The sequence below is a fragment of the Mustela erminea genome, chromosome 8 (assembly GCF_009829155.1).
Source record: "Mustela erminea isolate mMusErm1 chromosome 8, mMusErm1.Pri, whole genome shotgun sequence".
Taxonomy (NCBI): domain Eukaryota; kingdom Metazoa; phylum Chordata; class Mammalia; order Carnivora; family Mustelidae; genus Mustela; species Mustela erminea.
The window spans coordinates 14833802-14858548 of NC_045621.1; the positions used below are offsets into that span (position 1 = coordinate 14833802).

General features: G+C 37.4%; 1 protein-coding gene across 5 annotated transcripts in view; it reads right to left on the reverse strand.

Annotated features, from left to right (window-relative positions):
- Positions 1 to 24747, reverse strand: part of RAPH1 (Ras association (RalGDS/AF-6) and pleckstrin homology domains 1) — a 105026-nt gene that overhangs the window by 52490 nt on the left and 27789 nt on the right. For 4 of the 5 annotated variants that reach the window (XM_032354520.1, XM_032354519.1, XM_032354518.1 and 1 more), the window contains exons 2-4: positions 11801 to 11920; positions 7319 to 7424; positions 5998 to 6503 (exon numbers count right to left, since the gene is read on the reverse strand). In XM_032354520.1, the coding sequence (XP_032210411.1) occupies positions 5998 to 6503; positions 7319 to 7424; positions 11801 to 11920 (732 nt within the window). Of the gene's footprint in view, positions 1 to 5997; positions 6504 to 7318; positions 7425 to 11800; positions 11941 to 24747 lie in introns of those variants that run through there. The other variant, XM_032354522.1, reaches the window with a different exon arrangement.

Below are 24747 nucleotides of genomic sequence, written 5' to 3' on the forward strand. Positions count from 1 at the left end.
CCTACCCCCAGGGCTACAATAAACACAATTTCTATTTTCTTTCCACTACCTCAAAATTTCTGTACACATTAATTCTTGAAATAGTTCTGACAAGTGAAGGAACTGGAAAAATTTATTGCACTGAACCTATGATATGCTGTTGGCATATCACAAGTTATGGTATATCCATGGAAGATTTCACTTAGGAAAAAACTATAAATATGAGGGAAACAATGATAACATTCAGAAGTTTTAGTAGCTCAGATACTAAGGAATTTTTTCCTATAATATTTATGGAACAATCATCAAGTATTAAAAAGATTCAACAAAACCTTTGGACTCTGCCATAAACTAAAATAAAACCTTTTTAAAAGATTTTTAAAATTTATTTGAGAGAAACAGCACAAGGGAGCACAAGCAGGGGGAGTGAGAGAGGGAGAGGGAGAAGCAGGCTCCCTACTGAGTAGGGACCCTGGGATAACGACCTGAGCAAAATGCAGACACCCAACCAACTCTGCTATCTAGATGCCCTACAATAGCTTTTAAAAGCATTTTCATTTTAGAAGTACATTTTCATGTATAAAATTCCAAATTTAGAAGCATCATTAAGGTTTAAATCTCACCAGAAAATAAAGGAATGTGTTAGCATTAACTTTTTATCAGTGAACTTTATTTTATGTAAAATTTATAACATGCAATTACCATTTATATTTGCAAACTTCTATCTAACTGAAAACTATTGTTTTTATCAGTTAACATGAGTAAATGTGCCATAACAATGCCAGGAAATCAGCTGCAACATTTATTTCACATTGGTTAAGATACAAACAGAAACTTAGTAGGATTATTTCAACCACACTGAATTCCAATTTAAAAACTTAGTAGATGAGGGGTGCCTGGGTGGCTCAGTGGGTTAAAAACTTAGTAGACGAACATTACTGATGGATTTCAAAAGAACACTGACTGAAATTATTCTATAATCCATTTTTATGCTTATCCAAAGAAAATATTTTATACTACAACATTTTTAACACTTAGAAAATAATTTTTAAACAATCAGCTTCACTTTATTTTTAAGATACTGATAAAAACTGGGAGGTAAGTGTAGTTTCATAATTCAAATACAGGTTTCTCAGTTACCTGACCTACTTAAAATCTCTTCTTTGGAATAAATGCCCCTACCAAGGGATAACGGGAGACTTAAATGAACTTATTAAATGACTTAAATGAAGTGCCTGAAAGCACAGTATTTCAACAAAAGTCAGAAAAGAGAAAGGCAGGGAAAAAAGACTTACTCTTCCTGATGTGAAATTGTACTGTGCCTATCCCTGTTCGCTTTCAGAGAGCAACAAGACAAAAAGGTAAGCCACAGTATTATTTCATTTTCAGATGGACAGTTTAACTACCCATGTCCCGAAAATGGAACACTACCAACTTCAAACTGACTTTTCTAACTAGGCTCAGATGTCTGGCAAGGAACTAGGAGGCAGTATGACTGGCCAAGTAAGAAGAAGAGGAAAGAAAGCAAAACAGAAGCAGAGGTAAGCAGAAAGCAAATCCCATAAGGACCTGCAGGCCACTGCAGGGATTTCAGTTTTATAACAGGATACAAAGTCTTTGGGTTTGAGAAGAAGAGGGGCAGTATCTGACTAACTTTTAATAGGACCACTCTGGCTTCGGTATGGATGGTAGACTACTAAGGAAAAGGTAAATATAGGATGCCCAAGTGGAAGGCTATTGCAAAAATTTACATCAAGATGATGTTGGCTTGGTGGCAGTGAAGGTGGTGAGAAGTGATCAAATTCTGGATATACTCAGAAGGTAAAGGCAACAGAATCTGCTGCTGGACGGGAAGGACGGAAGAGCCATTAACTAAGATGGAGAAGACTTTGGAGGAGTTAGTTTGGGAGAAACCAGGGCTTTGGTTTCAGACCAGTTAAATTTGAGCTACCTATTAGACATCCAAATAGAGATGCTGATTAGAGACAGGATGTATGAACCTGGAGTTCAGGGGAGAGGCACTGGCAAAAGATACCTGTATTTCTTCGACTCTAATATGACTTAATGCTGGTACTTTCTTGATCTTTATCAGGAACTGTCAAAAGAAAACTTCACACAGAATTGCCACTTTGCTAACAGTGACAGGTGCCACCTATTTCTAAAACATGGTCTCTCAACTTTGGCACAATTTTGGGTCAGATAATTCTTTGTTGTGGTGGCTATCCTGTACATTGTAGGGTTTTAGCAGTACCCTTAGCCTCTACCCACTAGATGTCAGTAGCATCCTTTTATCAGTGACAACCAAGAATGTTTTCAGATACTGCTGAATGTCCCCTGGGGGACAAAATAGTTCCCAGTTGAGAACCATTGTTTTAGGGGCATTAAAATGTGGGGAAAAGGTGTGTCTTAGATAAATGAAATAGGGTATTAAAATGTGGGAGTTGTCAGTGCTTAAGCTCACAAGAAGAGTGGATACAGACAGAAAAGGAGTCAGGACTATACCTTGGGGCACACCAAAGTCAAGAGACTGCAGACAGGAAGAGGAGATTACGTTAGATATGTCAGGCCCAAGGAAAGCTGAATGTTAAGGCAACACTAGAGAAAAGCAGAAGGGCATCTCAATAGAAGTGGTGGTGGGAATAAAAACAGAAGGACTGGTTGAAAGCATGCTTAAGCAAGCAGTTCACTCACAGATTGCTTCCTTTACTTGCAGACCAACAGGGGTCTCAGGTTCAGACTGAGAGTCACTCACAGGACCCAAAAGGCCATAGCTTGGCACCAAGTTCGCTTAGTTCTACAGAAAGATAAAGCATGCTAGCATGAGACATGGTATCTTTAAAAAGAATCTATACAGGCCACCAGAATCCTTTTCTGGGCCCACCATTCTAAGGCACAAAAATCATGGCGGTAAGTACAGAAACCACCCTGGCTATGGGAAACTTCATACTCCACAGGAACCAGCAGTATATTTTAACAGCCAATGAGTGCAGGTTCTAGGAACCCTCAAGGGATGTATTTAGGTTCACTTACAAAACTGATAAATTTCACACCAGGAAACAAAGGTCTGTGTCTTTTCATAGGCTTCTTTTAAGTTCACTCACAGTCTTTCTGGTCCATATGCACTCACCAATCAGGAGTCAGTTTATAGTGTACAATATTTCCTGGAAACTGTCTATATTAGTCAAGTTTATAGTAAAAAAAAGAAAAAATGCCAGGAGAAGGAAAACACCCAAGATCATTTTCCATGAAGAAAATGGGTTAGGACTTGCTAATAATCTTTTCTACTTAAAGCAGTGATTCTCAGGGGACTTTTGCCATATGGGGAACACGTAGCAATGTCTAGAGACATTTCTAGTTGTCACAACTGAAGGAGGTGTGTACACTACTGGCAACTAGTGGACAAGAGAGATGCCAATGATGCTTCTAATGTCTTACAAGGCACAAGATAGCTCCCACAACAAAGAATTATCTAGCCCAAAATGTTAGTAGTCCATGTTGAGAAATCCTGACCTAAAAGGATTAGATGGAAGTTCACATACTGAACACTGAGGACCACCTTACACTGCAAGTCTTCTTTCCCCAATGGACTGCAAAAGCACTGAACAGCTGACATATGCCCTCTATGCAGGAGGATAGAGGAATCGTATTCTCTGGAGCAGCTCACACACCTGAGGGAAAAGACCTAAGAAAGATACTAGAGCAAAGATTATGAAAGACAGCAAAGAATTTTAAGATGATATTAACAGAACACTAATATTGTTTGAACTAAGAGACTTGAAATCAAGTGGGGAAAGTCTGGAGTCGAAACAGTGATAAACATACCAAAAACCTATACATTTTAAAATCTCAAGACAATTATTAATTCCAGGTAAGTAAAATGTAATGTCGCAGAAAGGAAATATAATAAAAGCATATAGTTTAGCACCAAACTGCATGCATGTACATAGTCATGATAATATAAAAACTGAATAGTAAACCAACCAAAATAAATTGGGAGGCCAGGGGAGCATAAGGGGAGAAGGGAGAGGAACTGTCTAAAGAAGAGGTGTCTATACCCTAATCTTCCAGAGTGGGAAGTCAGTAGATGACACACACAACTGAAAAATATCAAGAAATACCAGTATAACTACAGTTTAATGACACAGAGTTAAAAACCCTGAGAATCAGCTAAGAGTAGGAAGTTCTGACCTCTGAGAGGATATGGCATGTTTGTGCACATGTAGAGCAAAGTTTTCTGTAACAAGTCTCACAGAACTATTTTGACTCTTTAAACTCCACACATGCAAAAGTAATTAAAATATTTCTTAGAGATTATATTCGAGTGTAGGGACAACTGGATACATGGGTTTGGGATCTAGTAAGCCTCAACTGGTTTTCTTGATTTGAAGAACAGACCAGATCCATAAAAAAACACACTAAAGCAAGCTTCAGGTTTGCTAACCCACTTTTCTACTCATCCAAACAAGACAAAAGAATAGGACGGATAGAGAAGATTTCACCTCCTTTCCTGCTTTATTCCTGGTTTACTCACCGAACTTTATTTTAAACATTATAACACTGGTATCTTTGTCCATGAATACCACTAGGTCACAACTGAAGAGCTTACTGGGAGAGGACACCTGACATCATGCGTCTTGACCCAACTCAAAATAATCTGATTAGAAAGAAGGAATATCAACATTCAAAACAAAGAATAACCAAGAAAGCACGCCCTTAAAAAAATATTGCTCATATCCCAACAAGAAAATCTGAAAGACCTAAATGACACATACTACACAGCTGGTGTTAAATATAATCCTTAGGTATCATATGAGAGAAAAAAATTTTTAAGTTCTCTACAGAATATATACCACTTAGAAGACCTTCATATTAAATAAGTGACAATTTATTTTTTAGATTGATACACTTTTTCTTCACAAGCAGTTAAACTCATATTTATCTCCAAACCACCACGATTCATGCTTCTTTTATGTTTCACAGTGCCCAGAATAAACTGAGTACATTAATGGCTACAGAGTTACTAACTGATGGAAATTAATCTAATGAAATTAAATCCATGGGGGGAAAAATTAATAATGTTGAGTAATAGGTGTAAATTTTAAATTTCTCTGTAATTCTTTAAACTGTGTTTTACAAGATTTTACCTTAGTATTGATCATTCATAAATAGATTACTTTACCCTGTGGTAGACAGGATTGTAAACATAAACTGAACAGAAGGCTGGCTTTATTTTAACCACATTGATCTTCTTTCTTGCTGCTACCCTGTAACAATACTGCCGTCTTCTTGACAAAAATATTCGATAAAGAATCTACCTATACCAAACTCAGCTTTCGCTAAAGTTATTTTAACACAAATTCATTTCCTTGCCCTCACCCCATCACATCCAGAAGAACTCTGTCCTTTAAAAACCTGTTCACATAATATATTATCACTTTTGATAACCTGAACCACCGTATGAGGATTAGACCACGTACTATTAGACCCATTTTACTTATGAGAAATTGATGTTTGCAGAGGCTGAATCACTCATTTAAAGACTGGTGGGTAGTGAGTGGCAAAGGGAACAGCTGGAACCCAGTTTTCTGATTCCAAGCCCAGTGGCTCTTTCCACTACAGTACCCTGAATCTGATAATAAAACAGAATCCTGGAGGATTATAGCGGTGGTAGGCATTTTTTTCTCAAGTTGTTGTTTTATAATAAACGTACACTAAACAGGAGTTACTGTTATAACAATTACAACAGCTTTGCAAAATGTTATCCACATTTCAAGTTTTTAATCATATGAAACAACTGATATTAATTCAAGGGCTTCAAATAGCCTAAGAATAAAATGAAGAAACTCTCTTAATCATTGACATTGCTGTATCTGGTAATATATTCCTTCTGCAGTGACTTTAAAACTTAGTTCAGAAGAATCCTGACAAATTTTCAATGTAGAAAAAAATTAATTAAAAATACCATTCCTTCCTTTTTAAAGTACTAAAATAGCAGGAAAAAACGTTTCCTCTACCTACCTCGGTAATTGGCTGCCCCTGATTTGTCAAATTCAGCTCTTGAGGGCGTGTTACTTTATCAATATCCAAAGAGTCCATGCTGGAGGTCGCGGAGGTGATGCTGGAGCGAGAGGAGTTGCTCATAGAGCGCACTTCGGCGTCGCTCACTGTGCCTGCCGACGCTGTTCTTCTGTGCTGGCTAGCTACTGAGGGCTTAGTATCTTCTAGTACAGACTGCTGAGCAGCCTCATCCATGCTCAAGGAAGCCTGTTCTAACTGTGCAGTGATGTCATCCAGGGAGTAGTTGGCATGTGATGGTTTCGTTATCCTGTTAGATGAAGAAGACAATCCTTTCAAAGTGCCATGTTTTGATGTATGTCGGCTAGCAGGTAGTTTCTGAGTGGCTTTTGTTTCTGTGATTTGACGCTTACTACTTCCTGCACCAATACTGCTGAGCTCCTGCTCTATGGAGCAAAGATCGGCCATCAGGGCATCCAGATCCACAGTTTCTCCCTGATTCAGAGCTTCTGCAATGAACAATACGTACATGATGTTTCCAGAATACACTGAATCAGAATTCATACATTCTCTTATAAATCTGTCAATGAATGCAAGCGAAGAAGCAAGAAAATTTATCTTACTGTGCCTAAAGCCTATCGAATACACTATTTCTAAGAGGTTTTTTGTTTTAAATTCAACACAGAAATTTTTAAAAGCAAACAGTCCATCTTTTAAGATTTGTAGTAATCAATGGAGGATAATATTATAAGTTGAAAGATTAAAAATAATGCAAAGATCATATACTGTCCTATGGGGTTTTAGCCACATCCCCCATGCAACTTTTTATCATAGGCTTTCTGTTGTTAATATGATCAGTGCCCTAGTAGAGCTGTTAACACTTAAAGAGCTGGGAGCATAGAGAGAAAAATATAAAGCCTAAAAAATTACAGATTTTTATGTCAATTCCAAATATTATAAAGTTAATTGGGCAGAATACATTAAATAAAGGCCAGAGGGGCCGATTTAAAACTTACTAACAAGTAATTTCACTAGACTTTATTCCAATGAAAATACAACAGTGAAAGTAAGTTTGTCACGGGGTACCAGTTGAGTACGTACTTTGTCAGTTATTAGTAACTAGAAAACTATGTCAGTTATGTTCCAGTTTTTTTTTTCTGTGATCATTTGAACAAATAAAAAATGCACAAACCTAGAAATATAAGAACTTACTCAAGTTATGCATGTAGTTTTTATATTGAGCTACTTGGAACTGTAGCTGTGTTGCTTCTGCATTATAGAATTTAGTATACTATTTTATATTTTATTTCCAGTTACATCTTACCATTCAAGTTGTATATGGAGAATCGATAAGAAAAATTGGCCATATTTGTTTCCTGACGAAGAGGAGATCTTTTTACTGGTTCCATGGGCTTATCAGAATCCAAACTCTAAAGAAAGTTTAATAAGTCATATTATTTTCAGGTTTCAATTATAAAAAAGAGAAATAAAGCTTGTTATTTGATTAGGTGAACTGTCATATAATAGTTAATAAAACCAAAGTTTAGATTCTAGTTTTAAAGACAAGTATAATTGTTTTTCATGTTATTTTGGTTATAGTTGCTTCAATTTTTAGATAAATGCTTACTTAAGCCCTTTAAGACCATCCTAGTTTGGAGGGAACATCTTTCCAAATACATCAAGTGTAGCGACTGAGCTCATTTTACATAAATTCACTATAAGCTAAATATATGAATATAAGCATGGTAAGGTACAAAATAGAAAGGAACGATGCAGAGAATTCTTTTTTTTTTTTTAAGATTTTATTTATTTATTTGACAGACAGAGATCACAAGTAGAGAGGCAGACAGAGAGGAGGAAGCAGGCTCCCTGCTGAGCAGAGAGCCCGATGTGGGACTTGATCCTAGGACCCCAGGATCATGACCTGAGCTGAAGGCAGAGGCTTTAACCCACTGAGCCACCCAGGCACCCCAATGCAGAGAATTCTGTTATCTTTTTCCTCAAGGGGATTTGATTTTGATCAGTCTCATTCTCGGCATGAAGTACCCTGAAGATAAGGCACAATTCTGAACTCAAAATGAGTGAGGTCCAAGATCCGTTTTTCCTTTGTATTTACGTATTTATTTTTATTAAAAATTTTTTTCATCTTAATTCTAGTTAACCCACACTACTATATTAGTTTCAGGTGTACAATACAGTGACTCCACAATTCTGTGTGTTACTTCGTGCTCATTATACCGTTCTCCCTCCCCTCTGGTAACCATCAATTTGTTTTCTATAGTTTGGAGTCAGATTTTGGTGGTTGTTTGTTTTTGGCTTTAATGATTATTGGATCCCCTTCTCTCTCTCTCTCTCTCTCTCTCTTTTTTGTTTTTAAAGATTTTACTTATTTATTTGACAAAGAGAAGAGAGAGAACACAAGTAGGGGAGCTGCAGGCAGAGGGAGAGGGAGCCTGATGTGGAGCCTGATCCGAGGACTCTGGGATCACGACCTGAGCTGAAGGCAGATGCTGAATCAACGGAGCCACCCAGGTATCCCGGATCCTTTTCTCTTTATTCTTTGCCTATCTATTACTGGTTTTTGATTTGTGTATTAGGTTTGTATATAACATCTGCATATAATAGTCTATAATAAGTTGATGCTAAGTTTAAACCCTAAGTTTATACTTTATATCCTTTTATTTTGTGAGTCCCTTGACTGATTTTTAGAAATATACTTATTTTACTGCTTTTGTGCTTCCTACTTTCCTTATTCCTAGTTATGGTTTTCCACTCAAAGGATCCCCATTAGTATTTCTCATAGACCTGCTTCATGGTCATGAATTCCTTTAAATTTCATTTGTCTGGGCAACTCTCTCTTATTCTGAACAACAGCCTTGCTGGATAGAATATTTTTGGTTTTGCGTTTTTTTCCTTGCAGCACTTTGAACATATCATACCAAGTTTCCACTGAAAAATCAGCTGAGAGCCTATGGGGTTTCCTTTGCTTGCAACTCTTTTCTCTTGCTGCTTTTAAAACTGTCTTTATCACCGCTTTTGGACATTTTAATTACTATGTATCTTGGTGTGGAGCTCCCTGGATTGATTTTGTTGGGGGCTTTTTGTGCCTCTGGAACTAGATTCTTGTTTCCTTCCCCAGATTTGAGAAGTTTTTCAGCTATTATTTCTTCAAGTAAGTGTTCTGCCCCTTTCTCGCTCGTCTTCTGGGATCCCTAAAATGCAAATGTTATTACACTTGATGGTGTCACTGAGTTCCCAAAATCTATTTTCATTTTTTATTATTTTTTTTCTCTCTTCTATTCAGCTTGACTGATTATTCTGTCCTCCATGTCACTGATCTGTTGTACTGCTTCTAGTTCTACTATTTATTCCATCTACTGTATCTTAAATTTCAGTTATTGGATTCTTCATCTCTGATTGGTTTTTATTTTTTTCTAGCTCTTTGTTGAGGATCTCACTGAGATCTTCCATTCTCTTCTCAAGTCCAGTGAGTATCTCTACGACCATTACTTTAAATTGTCTATTGGGCATATTATTTACCTCTGTTTTATTTAGCTCTCTTGCTGTGACTGTGTCCAGTTCCAACCCCACTGATTTTTAAAGTTTCAGGTATTGAGTCTCAACTGATTGTAAGAAGATAAGGAAAATTTGGTCCGGCTAGTTTTCAAAGCCAAATGTTAGGGGGATACATCTTCCCCATGCAGGCTCCCTTGTCTGAGTCTGTTCCTCTCTCCTCTGTATGCCCAGGATGCCCTTCCCTCGTGTCTTTGCCCTTCTTCCTTTTCGACATTTAGCTATGGAAAGTTTGTTCTTCCAGTCTTTAGGTCATTTTCTGGGTCATTACACTGAGGTGGGGGTTATCTAGTTGTATTCATAAGATACAATGTGAGTTAAGAATCTTCCTATTCTCCCATCTTCCCTGGAAGTCCCAAGACCCAGGATCTTAACAGAGAGTGGCTACAACTTCAGACAATGATGGAATATCCTCGTTCTTCTCAAGCTCTATTAAGATGAGGACAAACTGTAACCCAGCTATGATACTGCCTATGATAAGTCTAGAATTATACTATACTTCAGGGCAGAGTATCTTGGTTAAGTTATCTCGCCACCTTTTTAAATGACACTTTTCCTCTTCCTCTCTATAATAAAGAATATAAGCTGCTTATAACAGAGAAATTCAGGAAAAAGGTCAGTAGTTAGTGTATATTTAAATAAATTTGCATGTATTAAGAACAGCCTTTTAAAACTTTAACTTCTATTTATCATTATCAAATAGATTTCAAATAAAAAGGAATGCTAGACAGTCTATAGAATCATGGAATTAAATTATATTTGTGCCTTCTTTATTCATCTGTCTCAAGATAAAAGGAATCCATTCAGTGTCCAACCAATTTTCAAAGCTATCATATGAAGAGGATCCATAATCATTCACTGCCTTATTTCAATGTTTCACAAAATAGGAAATTCTTCAACCTCAAACCCTGTTCTTCTGCTGCAATTAAAGTCCCAATGCTTCTCCCAGTAGAAATGAAAAATAATAGGTAGGTTTAATATTTTCTGTTAAATAACTTGAATATAATTGAGGACATACTAAGATTCAGTCCATTTACCAGTTCAAATAAACATACTTGTTATAATTACCTGCTGTGCCCACAGTGCTGAGAGAACAAAAGAAATACTCCTTGACACCAAGAAATGGTAACCTAGTAGGTGGTTTTTAAACTTTTTGTGTGGGGGGGGGCAGGTAGAGAGTGTGAGGCAAGTATCATGAGAATTTGGTAAAAGCTCTGACCTTTCTTCCAAGAAAATGCAAACACACAAAAACTTTAGAAATGAGTTTAAAAGATTCATTAACCACTTAAAACATAAACTTGATATAATATAAAGCTGAAAATTCCATTAACAAGGTATGTGTGATATGAGTGGGTGCAGATGACACTTTGTAGTAAACAAAAATAATGAAACAAACTTTATTAGCCACTAATAAAGTACATAAAACATTTTTTGGAAACATCTTAAGTGTAAAAAGCAACTTGTTAGCAGTGAGCCACCATTACCCAGTGATTAATATGTTTTGTTTCTGAAGACAGATTTATACAATTAAAAAACAAAAACAAAAACAAAATAAAAATAGTCACAGTATTAGTTTACAAGCCAACTTTTTTGGTGAGTGGCTCTTCACATTATATGGCAAGGAATTTAAAATACTGGGAAGAATAAAAGTACCAAACCAGCAGAAAAGCCATCTGCAGTGAAATAGCATAGAGTTACTATTCTACCTTTTTTAAAAACACAAGATCCAGTAAAACAAGATAAAAAAGCTTTGCCATGGTTTTAAAATGCAGCCAGAAATGAAATTTTGTCAGTATTCTAGAATTATAGAAAAGACTTGCATGTGAGGCTATTACTTACATCATAAAATGTAAAATGTAGTAAATATTCACATATTTTAAGTTATGAAATAAGAGTTGATAAAATTTAGACTTTTAGATTTTTGGTTTTAAACCTTTTTAGCCAGCAATCTCAGCTTACCAAACAGATTAGATTTTATATAATCCCTCCAGAGGAACAGAACCTCTGCTTTAAGTTTGTTTTGCTTTTTTGTTTTGAGACTCCTTTAAATAACCATATAATACTTTGTGTTCTAGAGTTAACATTTATTTACTTGTTAAAGGTTTGGACATTTTCCCTTTAGCAGTATTTAAAAATGGAACCTATATCCATATCCTTATGTCTACACAGTAAATTTTTAGCACACAGTGATGGCTTGAAATCCTCGAACAATTTTTCAAGCACTATTTCTAACCTGAGTGAGTTTGTCCAGCTCCCCTAGCCAGGCTCCAAACATTTTGTCCAGGTCCTGATCTTCCTTATCACTGTCTTCTTCAGCTCCATGGTCAATTTCTTCATCTGATAGCTGATCCATCTGAAATACAGACATTTAGGTTGAATGAAGTTTAAGAGGTTAAACTTGAAAAATTATGCAGCACATGCTCTGATATAAATTGTAACTCTCTGGAGTCAAATCTTCCAAACCAGAGATTATATTATACAAGGAAATTAGAAGTCATTAATGGAGACAGGGTTGACAAGCGAGTAGGAATGAGTAACTATGTCTCAAATTTTTAGGCAATTGTGAAGAAAAGATTGTATCAGATTACGACCAGAATCACAAGTAACAATAACTTTAAAATTGCAGAGCCCTCTCAATAACCGGAGGATATTATAGTAGTGAGGTTTTCTCCACTAACAGATTCTGTAACACCCCCAAAACCACAGAGAAATAATTTTAAGACTTCAATCCAGCACATTATTATCTCACTTATTCTGCAACAATCTATTTAATACAAGTTAGTATGTATCTTGCAAAACCTCAGTTTGAGAATCACTTCAGAGAAAAGACAAATTGTTAATTTAGTTTAGTCTGTTGAATTAGTTCCTCCTCTCATAGCATTCTTTCTACCTTACTTTCTCATCAGTTCTGACAAAATCCAAGGAACCAGAACTAAAATTTCCTGTATGTAATTACTCTTCAAGTATGTCTTGAAAAGAAGAGATAATTTTCTCTCTTCTTATTAATTATGTGATATCTGACATGGAATCTGCATATTATTTTGCGAAGGGAAGAAAAGATTACACAAAACAAAGTAGGATCAATGACTGACCAGATACTTAAAGTTCTTAAAGATTAATCTGATTAATATAAAATATTTCAGTATTAAAGGCGCTGAGAACCTTTTTTTAAGATTCCAATATAGTTAACATACAGTATTATATTAGTTTCAGATATAAAATGTCGTGATTCAACCATTCCATACATTATTCAGTGCTCATCACAAGGGCCCTCCTCAATCCCCGTCACTTATTTCACCCATCCCTTCACCAACCACCCCTCTGGTAACTATCCCCTCTGGTAATTATCAGTTTGTTCTCTATAGCTAAGAGTCTGTTTCTTGGTTTGTCTCTCTCTCTCTGAGAAATCTTTAGTAAAGCCTGCACTTGCTTAAACCAAGATATTCCAAATTAATTTGACCACAAATCCTTTCCCTTCAACTTGGAATAATATCTATTATCTTTCCCAGGGATATAATGAATACTATCATTCTACATGCCATTCTTGACTCACATTTCTGAAATATAAATTTTGTTCCAGGGGATCTAGGCACTATTTGAAGTACAACCTGCCTATTTGTTTAAAGAATTCCTCCGAGATTAAAGATATCCTTAATCTCAAATAAGAATTCGTACACATTTAACAATTCAAAGCAACAATTAACAGAAGTAATTGTGATCCTTAAAATGTGGTTATGAGCTAAGTGAGGAATTTAATTATCTAATGGGATGTCATGAAGCTAAATGTTAAACCTTATTTTACTATATAAAATTCTGCAGAAAGGGTCAAACAGTGTCACAAAATCAATCTGAACTGGGTGGCTTGGTCAGTCAAATTGGTTCAGGTCATGATCCCAGGGCCCTCTACCTGCCACTCCCCCTGCTTGTGCTCTCTTTCCTTCTCTTTCTCTCTCACAAATGAATAAAATCTTAAAAAAAAAAAAATCAAACTGAACTTAGTTCTAAAGATATGGAAAATCAGATCACATACCATTTAATCACAGAAATAATTTTCTTAAGCTTAATACTACAAAGGAACACAGCTTATATCTCTAATGTAAACTGGTGATTCTCCTTTCTTAATTTCACTACTCAAAGCATTTATAAATCAGGGAATTCTCCTGACAAATGGAAAATATATCCACCAATTCCCCAAATCACAATTTTACTCTTAAAGAGATTTGGTTTTTATAATTCATTTGTGTTGTACTAGTTCTAGAATTCTTATTCATTAATGAACTATTTACAGAACTATCTCAATAGAAACCTGATACCATTATTTCATTGTTCTACCCATGAAATATAAAATGTTAGTACAAAGAAAAACCTCATCTGACTAGGTAACTTAATTACTCATATAATAGTTGCTGGTTTGAGAACATGAGTAGGAATATCCTACATGAGTAGGAATATCCAGTCTTCATAGTGAAGGCCAAGAAGCGACAGAACTGGAAATTTTAAAAGTCAACTTCCTCTTCCTCCCTAATCCTTAAAACTAAACATACTGGAATAACCCAGAAGATAAAATATTCTAGGAGGAATTCTGCTTTGAGACAATGATACTTATGCCTGCACTTCCATTCTGAGCACACATTATAAATGTTCGTAAGAGGCCATACTGCAAAGAATGAAATAGGAATATGATTTTCATATAGTTTTGCAGAGCATATGCATAATAGTTCAAAATGAATGTATTTTGAATTATTACGGTGCTAAATGAACTACAGAGTCCACATCAAAGACTGGTGCATTTTTGGAGTTTTTTCCTACTATTCAAACCCAGTAATTATTTAGATTTTTAAGTATTTCCTTAAATATTTTCATTAATAGTTTTATTTTATCTAGACTACTGCACATCAAAGTAGATGAAAATACAGCTAAGGTGTAATAATACAGAATTATAAAATAAATGGAAATTCTGAAGCAATTCAAAATATTAAATATTAAAATATCAAAATAATATTATTTTGAATAAAACGATAAAATTTGACGTTTACTATTTATGTAAACTTTTGCCAACTTTTTCCATTCTTGAATTTGTCACCATGTCGGTTATTTTATAAAAATTAAGACACTTATTCAGAGACTTTTCCAATAAAAATTTAGGTCCTACAACATTTCTTTTCAAATTTTTTATTTTTTATGTACATATATTTTTATCCCCAGGGATACAGTTCTGTGAATTGCCAGGTTTACACACTTCACAGCACTCACCAAAGCACATACCCTCCCCAATGTCCATAACCCCACCCCCCTTCTCCCAACCCCCGTCCCCCCAGCAACCCTCAGTTTGTTTTGCGAGATTAAGAGTCACTTATGGTTTGTCTCCCTCCCAATCCCATCTTGTTTCATTGATTCTTCTCCTACCCACTTAAGCCCCCATGTTGCATCACCACTTCCTCATATCAGGGAGATCATATGATAGTTGTCTTTCTCCGCTTGACTTATTTTGCTAAGCATGATACACTCTAGTTCCAACCATGTTGTTGAAAATGGCAAGATTTCATTTCTTTTGATGGCTGCATAGTATTCCATTGTGTATATATACCACATCTTCTTGATCCATTCATCTGTTGATGGACATCTAGGTTCTTTCCATAGTTTGGCTATTGTGGGCATTGCTGCTATAAACATTCGGGTGCACGTGCCCCTTTGGATCACTTCGTTTGAATCTTTAGGGTAAATACCCAGTAGTGCAATTTCTGGGTCATAGGGCAGTTCTATTTTCAACATTTTGAGGAACCTCCATACTGTTTTCCAGAGTGGTTGCACCAGCTTGCATTCCCACCAACAGTGTAGGAGGGTTCCCCTTTCTCCGCATCCTCGCCAGCATCTGTCATTTCCTGACTTGTTTATTTTAGCCATTCTGACTGGTGTGAGGTGATATCTCATTGTGGTTTTGATTTGTATTTCCCTGATGCCGAGTGATATGGAGCACTTTTTCATGTGTCTGTTGGCAATCTGGATGTCTTCATTCAAGAAATGTCTGTTCATGTCCTCTGCCTATCTCTTGATTGGATTATTTGTTCTTTGGGTGTTGAGTTTGCTAAGTTCTTTATAGATATTGGACACTAGCCCTTTATCTGATATGTTGTTTGCAAATATCTTCTCCCATTCTGTCAGCTGTCTTTTGGTTTTGTTAACTGTTTCCTTTGCTGTGCAAAAGCTTTTGATCTTGATGAAATCCCAATAGTTCATTTTTGCCCTTGCTTCCCTTGCCATTGGCAATATTCCTAGGAAGATGTTGCTGCGGCTGAGGTCGAAGAGGTTGCTGCCTGTGTTCTCCTCAAGGATTTTGAAGGATTCCTTTCGCACATTGAGGTCCTTCATCCATTTTGAGTCTATTGTCGTGTGTGGTGTAAGGAAATGGTCCAATTTTATTTTTCTGCATGTGGCTGTCCAATTTTCCCAACACCATTTATTGAAGAGGCTGTCTTTTTTCCATTGGACATTCTTTCCTGCTTTGTCGAAGATTAGTTGACCATAGAGTTGAGGGTCTATTTCTGGGCTCTCTATTCTGTTCCATTGATCTATGTGTCTGTTTTTGTGCCAGTACCATGCTGTCTTGATGATGACAGCTTTGTAATAGAGCTTGAAGTCTGGAACTGTGATGCCACCAACTTTGGCTTTCTTTTTCAATATCCCTTTGGCTATTCGAGGTCTTTTCTGGTTCCATATAAATTTTAGAATTATTTGTTCCATTTCTTTGAAAAAGATGGATGGTACTTTGATAGGAATTGCATTAAATGTGTAGATTGCTTTAGGTAGCATAGACATTTTCACAATATTTATTCTTCCAATCCAGGAGCATGGAACATTTTTCCATTTCTTTGTGTCTTCCTCAATTTCTTTCATGAGTATTTTATAGTTTTCTGAGTATAGATTCTGTGCCTCTTTGGTTAGGTTTATTCCTAGGTATCTTATGGTTTGGGGTGCAATTGTAAATGGGACTGACTCCTTAATTTCTCTTTCTTCTGTCTAGTTGTTGGTGTAGAGAAATGCAACTGATTTCTGTGCATTGATTTTATATCCTAACACTTTACTGAATTCCTGTACAAGTTCTAGCAGTTTTGGAGTGGAGTCTTTTGGGTTTTCTACATATAGTATCATATCATCTGCGAAGAGTGATAATTTGACTTATTCTTTGCCGATTTGGATGCCTTTAATTTCCTTTTGTTGTCTGATTGCTGAGGCTAGGACTTCTAGTACTATGTTGAATAGCAGTGGTGATAATGGACATCCCTGCCGTGTTCCTGACCTTAGCGAAAAAGCTTTCAGTTTTTCTCTATTGAGAATGATATCTGCGGTGGGTTTTTCATAGATGGTTTTGATGATATTGAGGTATGTGCCCTCTATCCCTACACTTTGAAGAGTTTTGATCAGGAAGGGATGCTGTACTTTGTCAAATGCTTTTTCAGCATCTATTGAGAGTATCATATGGTTCTTGTTCTTTCTTTTATTGATGTGTTGTATCACACTGACTGATTTGCGGATGTTGAACCAACCTTGCAGCCCTGGAATAAATCCCACTTGGTCGTGGTGAATAATCCTTTTAATGTACTGTTGAATCCTACTGGCTAGTATTTTGGTGAGAATTTTCGCATCTGTGTTCATCAAGGATATTGGTCTATAGCTCTCTTTTTTGATGGGATCCTTGTCTGGTTTTGGGATCAAGGTGATGCTGGCCTCATAAAATGAGTTTGGAAGTTTCCCTTCCATTTCTATTTTTTGGAACAGTTTCAGGAGAATAGGAATTAGTTCTTCTTTAAATGTTTGGTAGAATTCCCCCGGGAAGCTGTCTGGCCCTGGGCTTTTGCTTGTTTGGAGATTTTTCATGACTGTTTCAATCTCCTTACTGGTTATGGGTCTGTTCCGGCTTTCTATCTCTTCCTCGTTCAGTTGTGGTAGTTTATATGTTTCTAGGAATGCATCCATTTCTTCCAGATTGTCAAATTTGTTGGCGTAGAGTTGCTCATAGTATGTTCTTATAATAGTTTGTATTTCTTTGGTGTTAGTTGCGATCTCTCCTCTTTCATTCATGATTTTATTTATTTGGGTCCTTTCTCTTTTCTTTTTGATAAGTCTTGCCAGGGGGTTATCAATTTTATTAATTCTTTCAAAGAACCAGCTCCTAGTTTCGTTGATTTGCTCTATTGTTTTTTTGGTTTATTTCATTGATTTCTGCTCTGATCTTTATGATTTCTCTTCGCCTGCTGGGCTTAGGGTTTCTTTCTTGTTCTTTCTCCAGCTCCTTTAGGTGTAGGGTTAGGTTGTGTACCTGAGACCTTTCTTGTTTCTTGAGACAGGCTTGTACCGCTATATATTTTCCTCTCAGGACTGCCTTTGTTGTGTCCCACAGATTTTGAACCGTTTTATTTTCATTATCATTTGTTTCCATGATTTTTTTCAATTCTTCTTTAATTTCCCGGTTGACCCATTCATTCTTTAGAAGGATGCTGTTTAGTCTCCATGTATTTGGGTTCTTTCCAAATTTCCTCTTGTGGTTGAGTGCTAGCTTCAGAGCATTGTGGTCTGAAAATATGCAGGGAATGATCCCAATCTTTTGATACCGGTTGAGTCCTGATTTAGGTCCAAGGATGTGGTCTATTCTGGAGAATGTTCCATGTGCACTAGAGAAGAATGTGTATTCTGTTGCTTTGGGATGAAATGTTCTGAATATATCTGTGATGTCCATCTGGTCCAGTGTGTCGTTTAAGGCCTTTATTTCCTTGCTGATCTTTTGCTTGGATGATCTGTCCATTTCAGTGAGGGGAGTGTTAAAGTCCCCTACTATTATTGTATTATTGTTGATGTGTTTCTTTGATTTTGTTATTAATTGGTCTATATAGTTGGCTGCTCCCACGTTGGGGGCATAGATATTTAAAACTGTTAGATCTTCTTGTTGGACAGACCCTTTGAGTATGATATAGTGTCCTTCCTCATCTCTTATTATAGTCTTTGGCTTAAAATCTAATTGATCTGATATAAGGATTGCCACTCCTGCTTTCTTCTGATGTCCATTAGCATGGTAAATTCTTTTCCACCCCCTCACTTTAAATCTGGAGGTGTCTTCGGGCTTAAAATGAGTTTCTTGGAGGCAACATATAGATTGGTTTTGTTTTTTTATCCATTCTGATACCCTATATCTTTTGATTGGGGCATTTAGCCCATTAACATTCAGGGTAACTATTGAGAGATATGAATTTAGTGCCATTGTATTGCCTGTAAGGTGACTGTTACTGTATATTGTCTCTGTTCCTTACTAATCTATCACTTGCAGGCTCTCTCTTTGCTTAGAGGACCCCTTTCAATATTTCCTGTAGAGCTGGTTTGGTGTTTGCAAATTCTTTCAGTTTTTGTTTGTCCTGGAAGCTTTTAATCTCTCCATCTATTTTCAATGATAGCCTAGCTGGATATAGTATTCTTGGCTGCATGTTTTTCTCGTTTAGTGCTCTGAAAATATCATGCCAGCTCTTTCTGACCTGCCAGGTCTCTGTGGATAAGTCAGCTGCCAATCTAATATTTTTACCATTGTATGTTACAGACTTCTTTTCCCGGGCTGCTTTCAGGATTTTCCGTCACTGAGACTTGTAAATTTTACTATTAGGTGACAGGGTGTGGGCCTATTCTTATTGATTTTGAGGGGCATTCTCTGAACCTCCTGAATTTTGATGCTCGTTCCCTTTGCCATATTGGGGAAATTCTCCCCAATAATTCTCTCCAGTATACCTTCTGCTCCCCTCTCTCTTTCTTCTTCTTCTGGAATCCCAATTATTCTAATGTTGTTTCGTCTTATGGTGTCACTTATCTCTCGAATTCTCCCCTCGTGGTCCAGTAGCTGTTTGTCCCTCTTTTGCTCAGCTTCTTTATTCTCTGTCATTTGGTCTTCTATATCACTAATTCCTTCTTCTGCCTCATTTATCCTAGAAGTGAGAGCCTCCATTTTTTATTGCACCTCATTAATAGCTTTTTTGATTTCAACTTGGTTAGATTTTAGTTCTTTTATTTCTCCAGAAAGGGCTTTTATTTCTCTGGAGAGGGTTTCTCTAATATCTTCCATGCCTTTTTCGAGCCCGGCTAGAACCTTGAGAATTGTCATTCTGAACTCTAGATCTGACATATTACCAATGTCTGTATTGATTAGGTCCCTAGCTTTCGGTACTGCCTCTTGTTCTTTTTTTTGTGGTGAATTTTTCCGCCTTGTCATTTTGTCCAGATAAGAGTATATGAAGGAGCAACTAAAATACTAAAAGGGTGGCAACAACCCCAGGAAAATATGCTTTAACCAAATCAGAAGAGTTCCCAAATCGTGAGGGGGGAGAAAGGGGATAAAAAGAAGTTCAAAAAGAAAGAAAGAAAAAATAGAAAAAAAAAAAAAAAAGAAAAGAATTAAAAAAAAGAAACAAAATAAAAATATAAAAAAGAAAAAATATATAAATTAGATAAACTAGTTTAAAAACGTTAAAAAAGAAAAGGGTAAAAGTTAAAAAATATTTTAGCAGAAGAAGAGAAAAAAAAATGAAAAAAAAAATTAAATTAACTGCAAGACTAAAAAAATCACAGGGAGAAAGCCATGAGTTCCGTGCTTTGCTTTCTCCTCCTCTTGAATTCTGCTGCTCTCCTTGGTATTGAAACCGCACTCCTTGATAGGTGAACTTGGTCTTGGCTGGATTTCTTGTTGATCTTCTGGGGGAGGGGCCTGGTGTAGTGATTCTCAAGAGTCTTTGCCCCAGGAGGAATTGCACCGCTCTTACCAGGGGCCGGGCTGAGTAATCCACTCGGGTTTGCTTTTGGGAACTTTTGTTCCCTGAGCGCTTTCCGTAGATCTCCGGAGGACGGGAATACAAATGGTGGCCCCTGGTCTCCAGCCCGGAGGAGCCGAGAGCCCAGGGCCCCACTCCTCAGCGTGCCCTCAGAGAACAGCGCCCAGTTACTCCCGTCTGCCTGACCTCCGGCCGCGCTCTGAGTTCACCGAGCCTGTGGCTGTTTCAAGGTAACCCCGAGCTGTGAGCTTACTGTCGGCTCTGTCTCTGTAGCTGGCTTTCCCGTTCCAATACCCGCAAGCTCTGCGACACTCAGACACCCCCGATCCTTCTGTGACCCTGCGGGACCTGAGGCCACGCTGATCCCGCGTGGGCTTCGCCCCAGTTTAGCCTCTGGAGCGATGTCCCTCAGCGGAACAGACTTTTAAAAGTCCTGATTTTGTGCGCCGTTGCTCCGCCGCTTGCCGGGAGCCGCGCGCCCCCCCCCCCCCCGCCCCGGGGTCTATCTTCCCGTCGCTTTGGATTCACTTCTCCGCCAGTCCTACCTTTCGGAAAGTGGTTGTTTTTCTGTTTCCAGAATTGCTGTTCTTCTTCTCTTCAATCTGCCGATGGATTTGCAGGTGTTTGCCATCTTTAGATAAGCTATCTAGCTGATCTCCTGCTAGCTGAAGTAGTCGCAGCCTGCTACTTCTCCGCCATCTTGACTCCTCCTCAGGTCCTACAACATTTCTTTCTTTTCTTTTTTCTTTCTTTTTTTTTTTTTAAATTCTATTTGTTTATTTGACAGACAGAGATCACAAGTAGACAGAGAGGCAGGCAGAGAGATAGAGAGGGAAGCAGGCTCCCCGACGAGCAGAGAGCCCGATGTGGGACTCGATTCCAGGACGCTGGGATCATGACCTGAGCCGAAGGCAGCAGCTCAACCCACTGAGCCACCCAGGCGCCCCCCTACAACATTTCTTAACAGAACAGCAGTCTCCCTTCTCTAGAAGCTGAAGTTGATCCTTATTTAAATGACATAATTTCTGATTACTACACACACCAAATGAGAGCATCCCCAAAAGTTTTTTTACACACTGTGTACTATTAAAATCAGCAAAACTGGTACAGAAATTTATCCTCTATTACATATTGATACCTGCCTCCAATTAGATGACAATTCTAAATCTGAAATGCCCTGACTAGAAATGACGACAGCAGAAACTGCAAATAAAATAATAAAATAGTCAACTGTCCCTCCAAAGGGAAAGAAAAAATTAAGGAAAAGAAAACAGAACTTATCTTATTTTGAAAATAATTTGGATTTAAAAGAATAGCTTCTAATGCGATGCTTTTCCATAATGATGTTGAAATAGGCCCAAAGAAACCATAATACATACTAGACCAATTATTATTAAATTATCCTATGACTATTAGATTAGGTACTTGGTGATGGGGGGGATACAGTAAAGTTTCACTTTAATTCCCTTCTCCATTACATCTGAGGGAAACTGTGTCCTGAAAGAATGAATGTACCCTAACACAAATGAAAAGGTTTATTTCCCAAAGGGCACACTTAATGAATACAGAATAAAATCCACAGTCAGTGGCAGATCAAGAACACCCAGGATGGTCCTGGCCTTCAGGGACCTCTCTGATCTTTCATCCCACTCTCCCTTCCAGCCACTGTCCTGCCTGCTGTTCCTTTGAGCAGCCTGGGGGTTGAGAGGATATGAATTCTGTTTTGAAGATAGACTGAGAGATGCCAGTAAATATCTAACAGGAAAAAAAATGAGGAAGGTTTATTAGGAATCAGGTAATGAAAAGGGTTAGTTAACCTGATTATTTCAAATCCTATGTTTATTACAGAATAATCACAGATTGCAGGGAACTAATATTTTAAAGTAATTTACATTTATTTTTTTCATAAAGTAAAGACAAATAATGGTGAAATGATCCACCACTGTTTATATGCCGACTGGTTTCATTTCACACATAACAGTTAATAATTGTGCTTCAATTATTATAGGTTAAAGGTTACGTATGAAAAGCTCCACTACATGTAACAAAACTATCCATTTAGTATGCCTTAGTATAAAACAATATTATTTCCACTATATTTTCTATGAAGCTAATTATTCAGCATATTTTCCCTATTAGCCTTCCTCCTGGGAGATATTTTGGTTTACTACTCAGTTTCCTCACTGTGAGATAGAATGGTGATCTTTATAAAGAAGGCTGGGCTTAGAGTAGGGCTTAATAATTTGAATAAATATATTCCAGGTAGGGGAAATTATAAAGAGCAAAGGAGAAAGTCTGTGTTTATAAACTGTCATGAGATTGGCTCACATAAGAAAAGAGGAAAAATAGAGCTTTCAAAAGTCAAGAACTAAGGCCAGATAGATAACCTTGAGAGCCAAGTCTATTCTTTCCTCCAGGAGGCAACCATATTCTTAAACACATAAGTGAAGGGGTAGGGAGAGAAATGCTATTTTAGTCAGAGGACACAATGCCTGTGTAAGAGTTATTAGAGAAGGGAAAGGCCAACAGAAGGCTACTGTAAATATTATGCAGAGATAATTATAGAAATGCAAACTGAAGTCCTCAGGAAATACAATTTACACAAGCCAAATAGTTAGACAGTGGCAAGAAAAATACATGGTATTGAATGAGGATGCCTTATTTATTACTGACCTCTTTTTGTCTACTTAACAATTCAAAAATAATTACTTTTTATAAAAATATGCTTAAAGCCACATGAAAACTCTGAGAATGCAGGAGGAGTGCAAAGTTGCTACTAGAGCATTTCTCTGGGTCTAATATGCTCAATATATCAAAGAAGCAAGAGAAGACTTGATATTTGCTGTACATCTATTGTATACCAGATGCTGGGGGAATAGAATTGGACATGATAACCTCTGTCTTTAAGGAATATATAATCTAGGGACACCTGGGTGGCTCAGTTAGTTAGACATCTGCTTTCGACTCAGGTCATGATCCCAGGATTGAGTCCCTCAACAGGGGATTGAGTCCCTCAACAGGCTCCTTGCTCAGTGGGGAGCCCACTTCTCCCCTGGCTTGTGCACTCTGACCAAAAAAAAAAAAAATCTTAAAAAAATGAATATATAATCTATTGGAGGAGAGACAAGGGAACAATGATAAAAGTGTTAAGTGCAATGACAGAGGTATGTTATATGACTATAGTTTAACAGTTTGAGGACAGAAGAAAGGGATGATGCTTCAGTTCAGACCTGAAGAATGAATGTGCAAAAGCAGAGAAGAAGGAAGGGTGTTTTAGGCGGAGGGACCAGTCAGTATGTAGGAGGGTATAAAGCTGTGACAAAGGAAGACATGTTGAGAACTCTGACTTAATATTTTTTTTTTGAAGATTTTATTTATTTATTTGACAGACAGAGATCACAAGTAGGCAGAGAGGCAGGCAGAGAGAGAGAGAGAGGAGGAAGCAGGCTCCCTGCTGAGCGGAGAGCCCAATGTGGGGCTCAATCCCAGGACCCTGGGATCATGACCTAAACCGAAGGCAGAGGCTTTAACCCACTGAGCCATCCAGGGGCTCCTCTGACTTAACATTTCTAATGCAAAAGATGTATGGTATAGACCCAAGGGAGAACGGGGGCTGGAGAGGAATTAGGGTCAAAATTATAAGCCATATGAAATAGAGTCTGGGCCTGATGCTGTATGGCAAAGTATTTCCAATTGGGTCTGCTGATGACCTACATCAAAAAATTATCTGGGGTGGGGTGCCTGGGTGGCTCCATGGGTTAAGCTGCTGCCTTCAGCTCAGGTCATGATCTCAGGGTCCTGGGATCAAGTCCGCATCAGGCGCTCTGCTCAGCAGGGAGCCTGCTTCCCTCTCTCTTTCTCTGCCTGCCTCTCTGCCTACTTGTGATCTCTGTCAAATAAATAAATAAAATCTTTAAAAAAAAATTATCTGGGGTGCTTCTTATAAAGTCAGTTTTAAAAAGGCCTAAGATCTACCAAATACTAATTTTTAGGATCCTGGGACATTTTTGTAACAAGTCGCCCCAGGTATTCCTTATGCCTACTTAAGTCTGACAACCGCTGCAGTGTGTTGTGTTCTAATTAATAGGAGAACTTGCAAGACAAAATTAATGCAGTTTCATACAACCACAACTTGGTTAAAGGCAAAGTAAGACACGTACACCCAAAGCCCATTAAGAAATTAGGCAGGGACAAGATCCCTTTATTAACATACCCTCATTACCACAGTTTCATGATTCTTCTGAGAGTTATTCATTTAGTTATGATTTTTAGTTCTTTATGCCCAGTTACATTTCAGCAATTCTATCACAAAAACAGCTTTTAGAAAACCTCCTAAGCTGCTCTACTCTGATAAATAATTCCAAAGAAAAACAGGCAC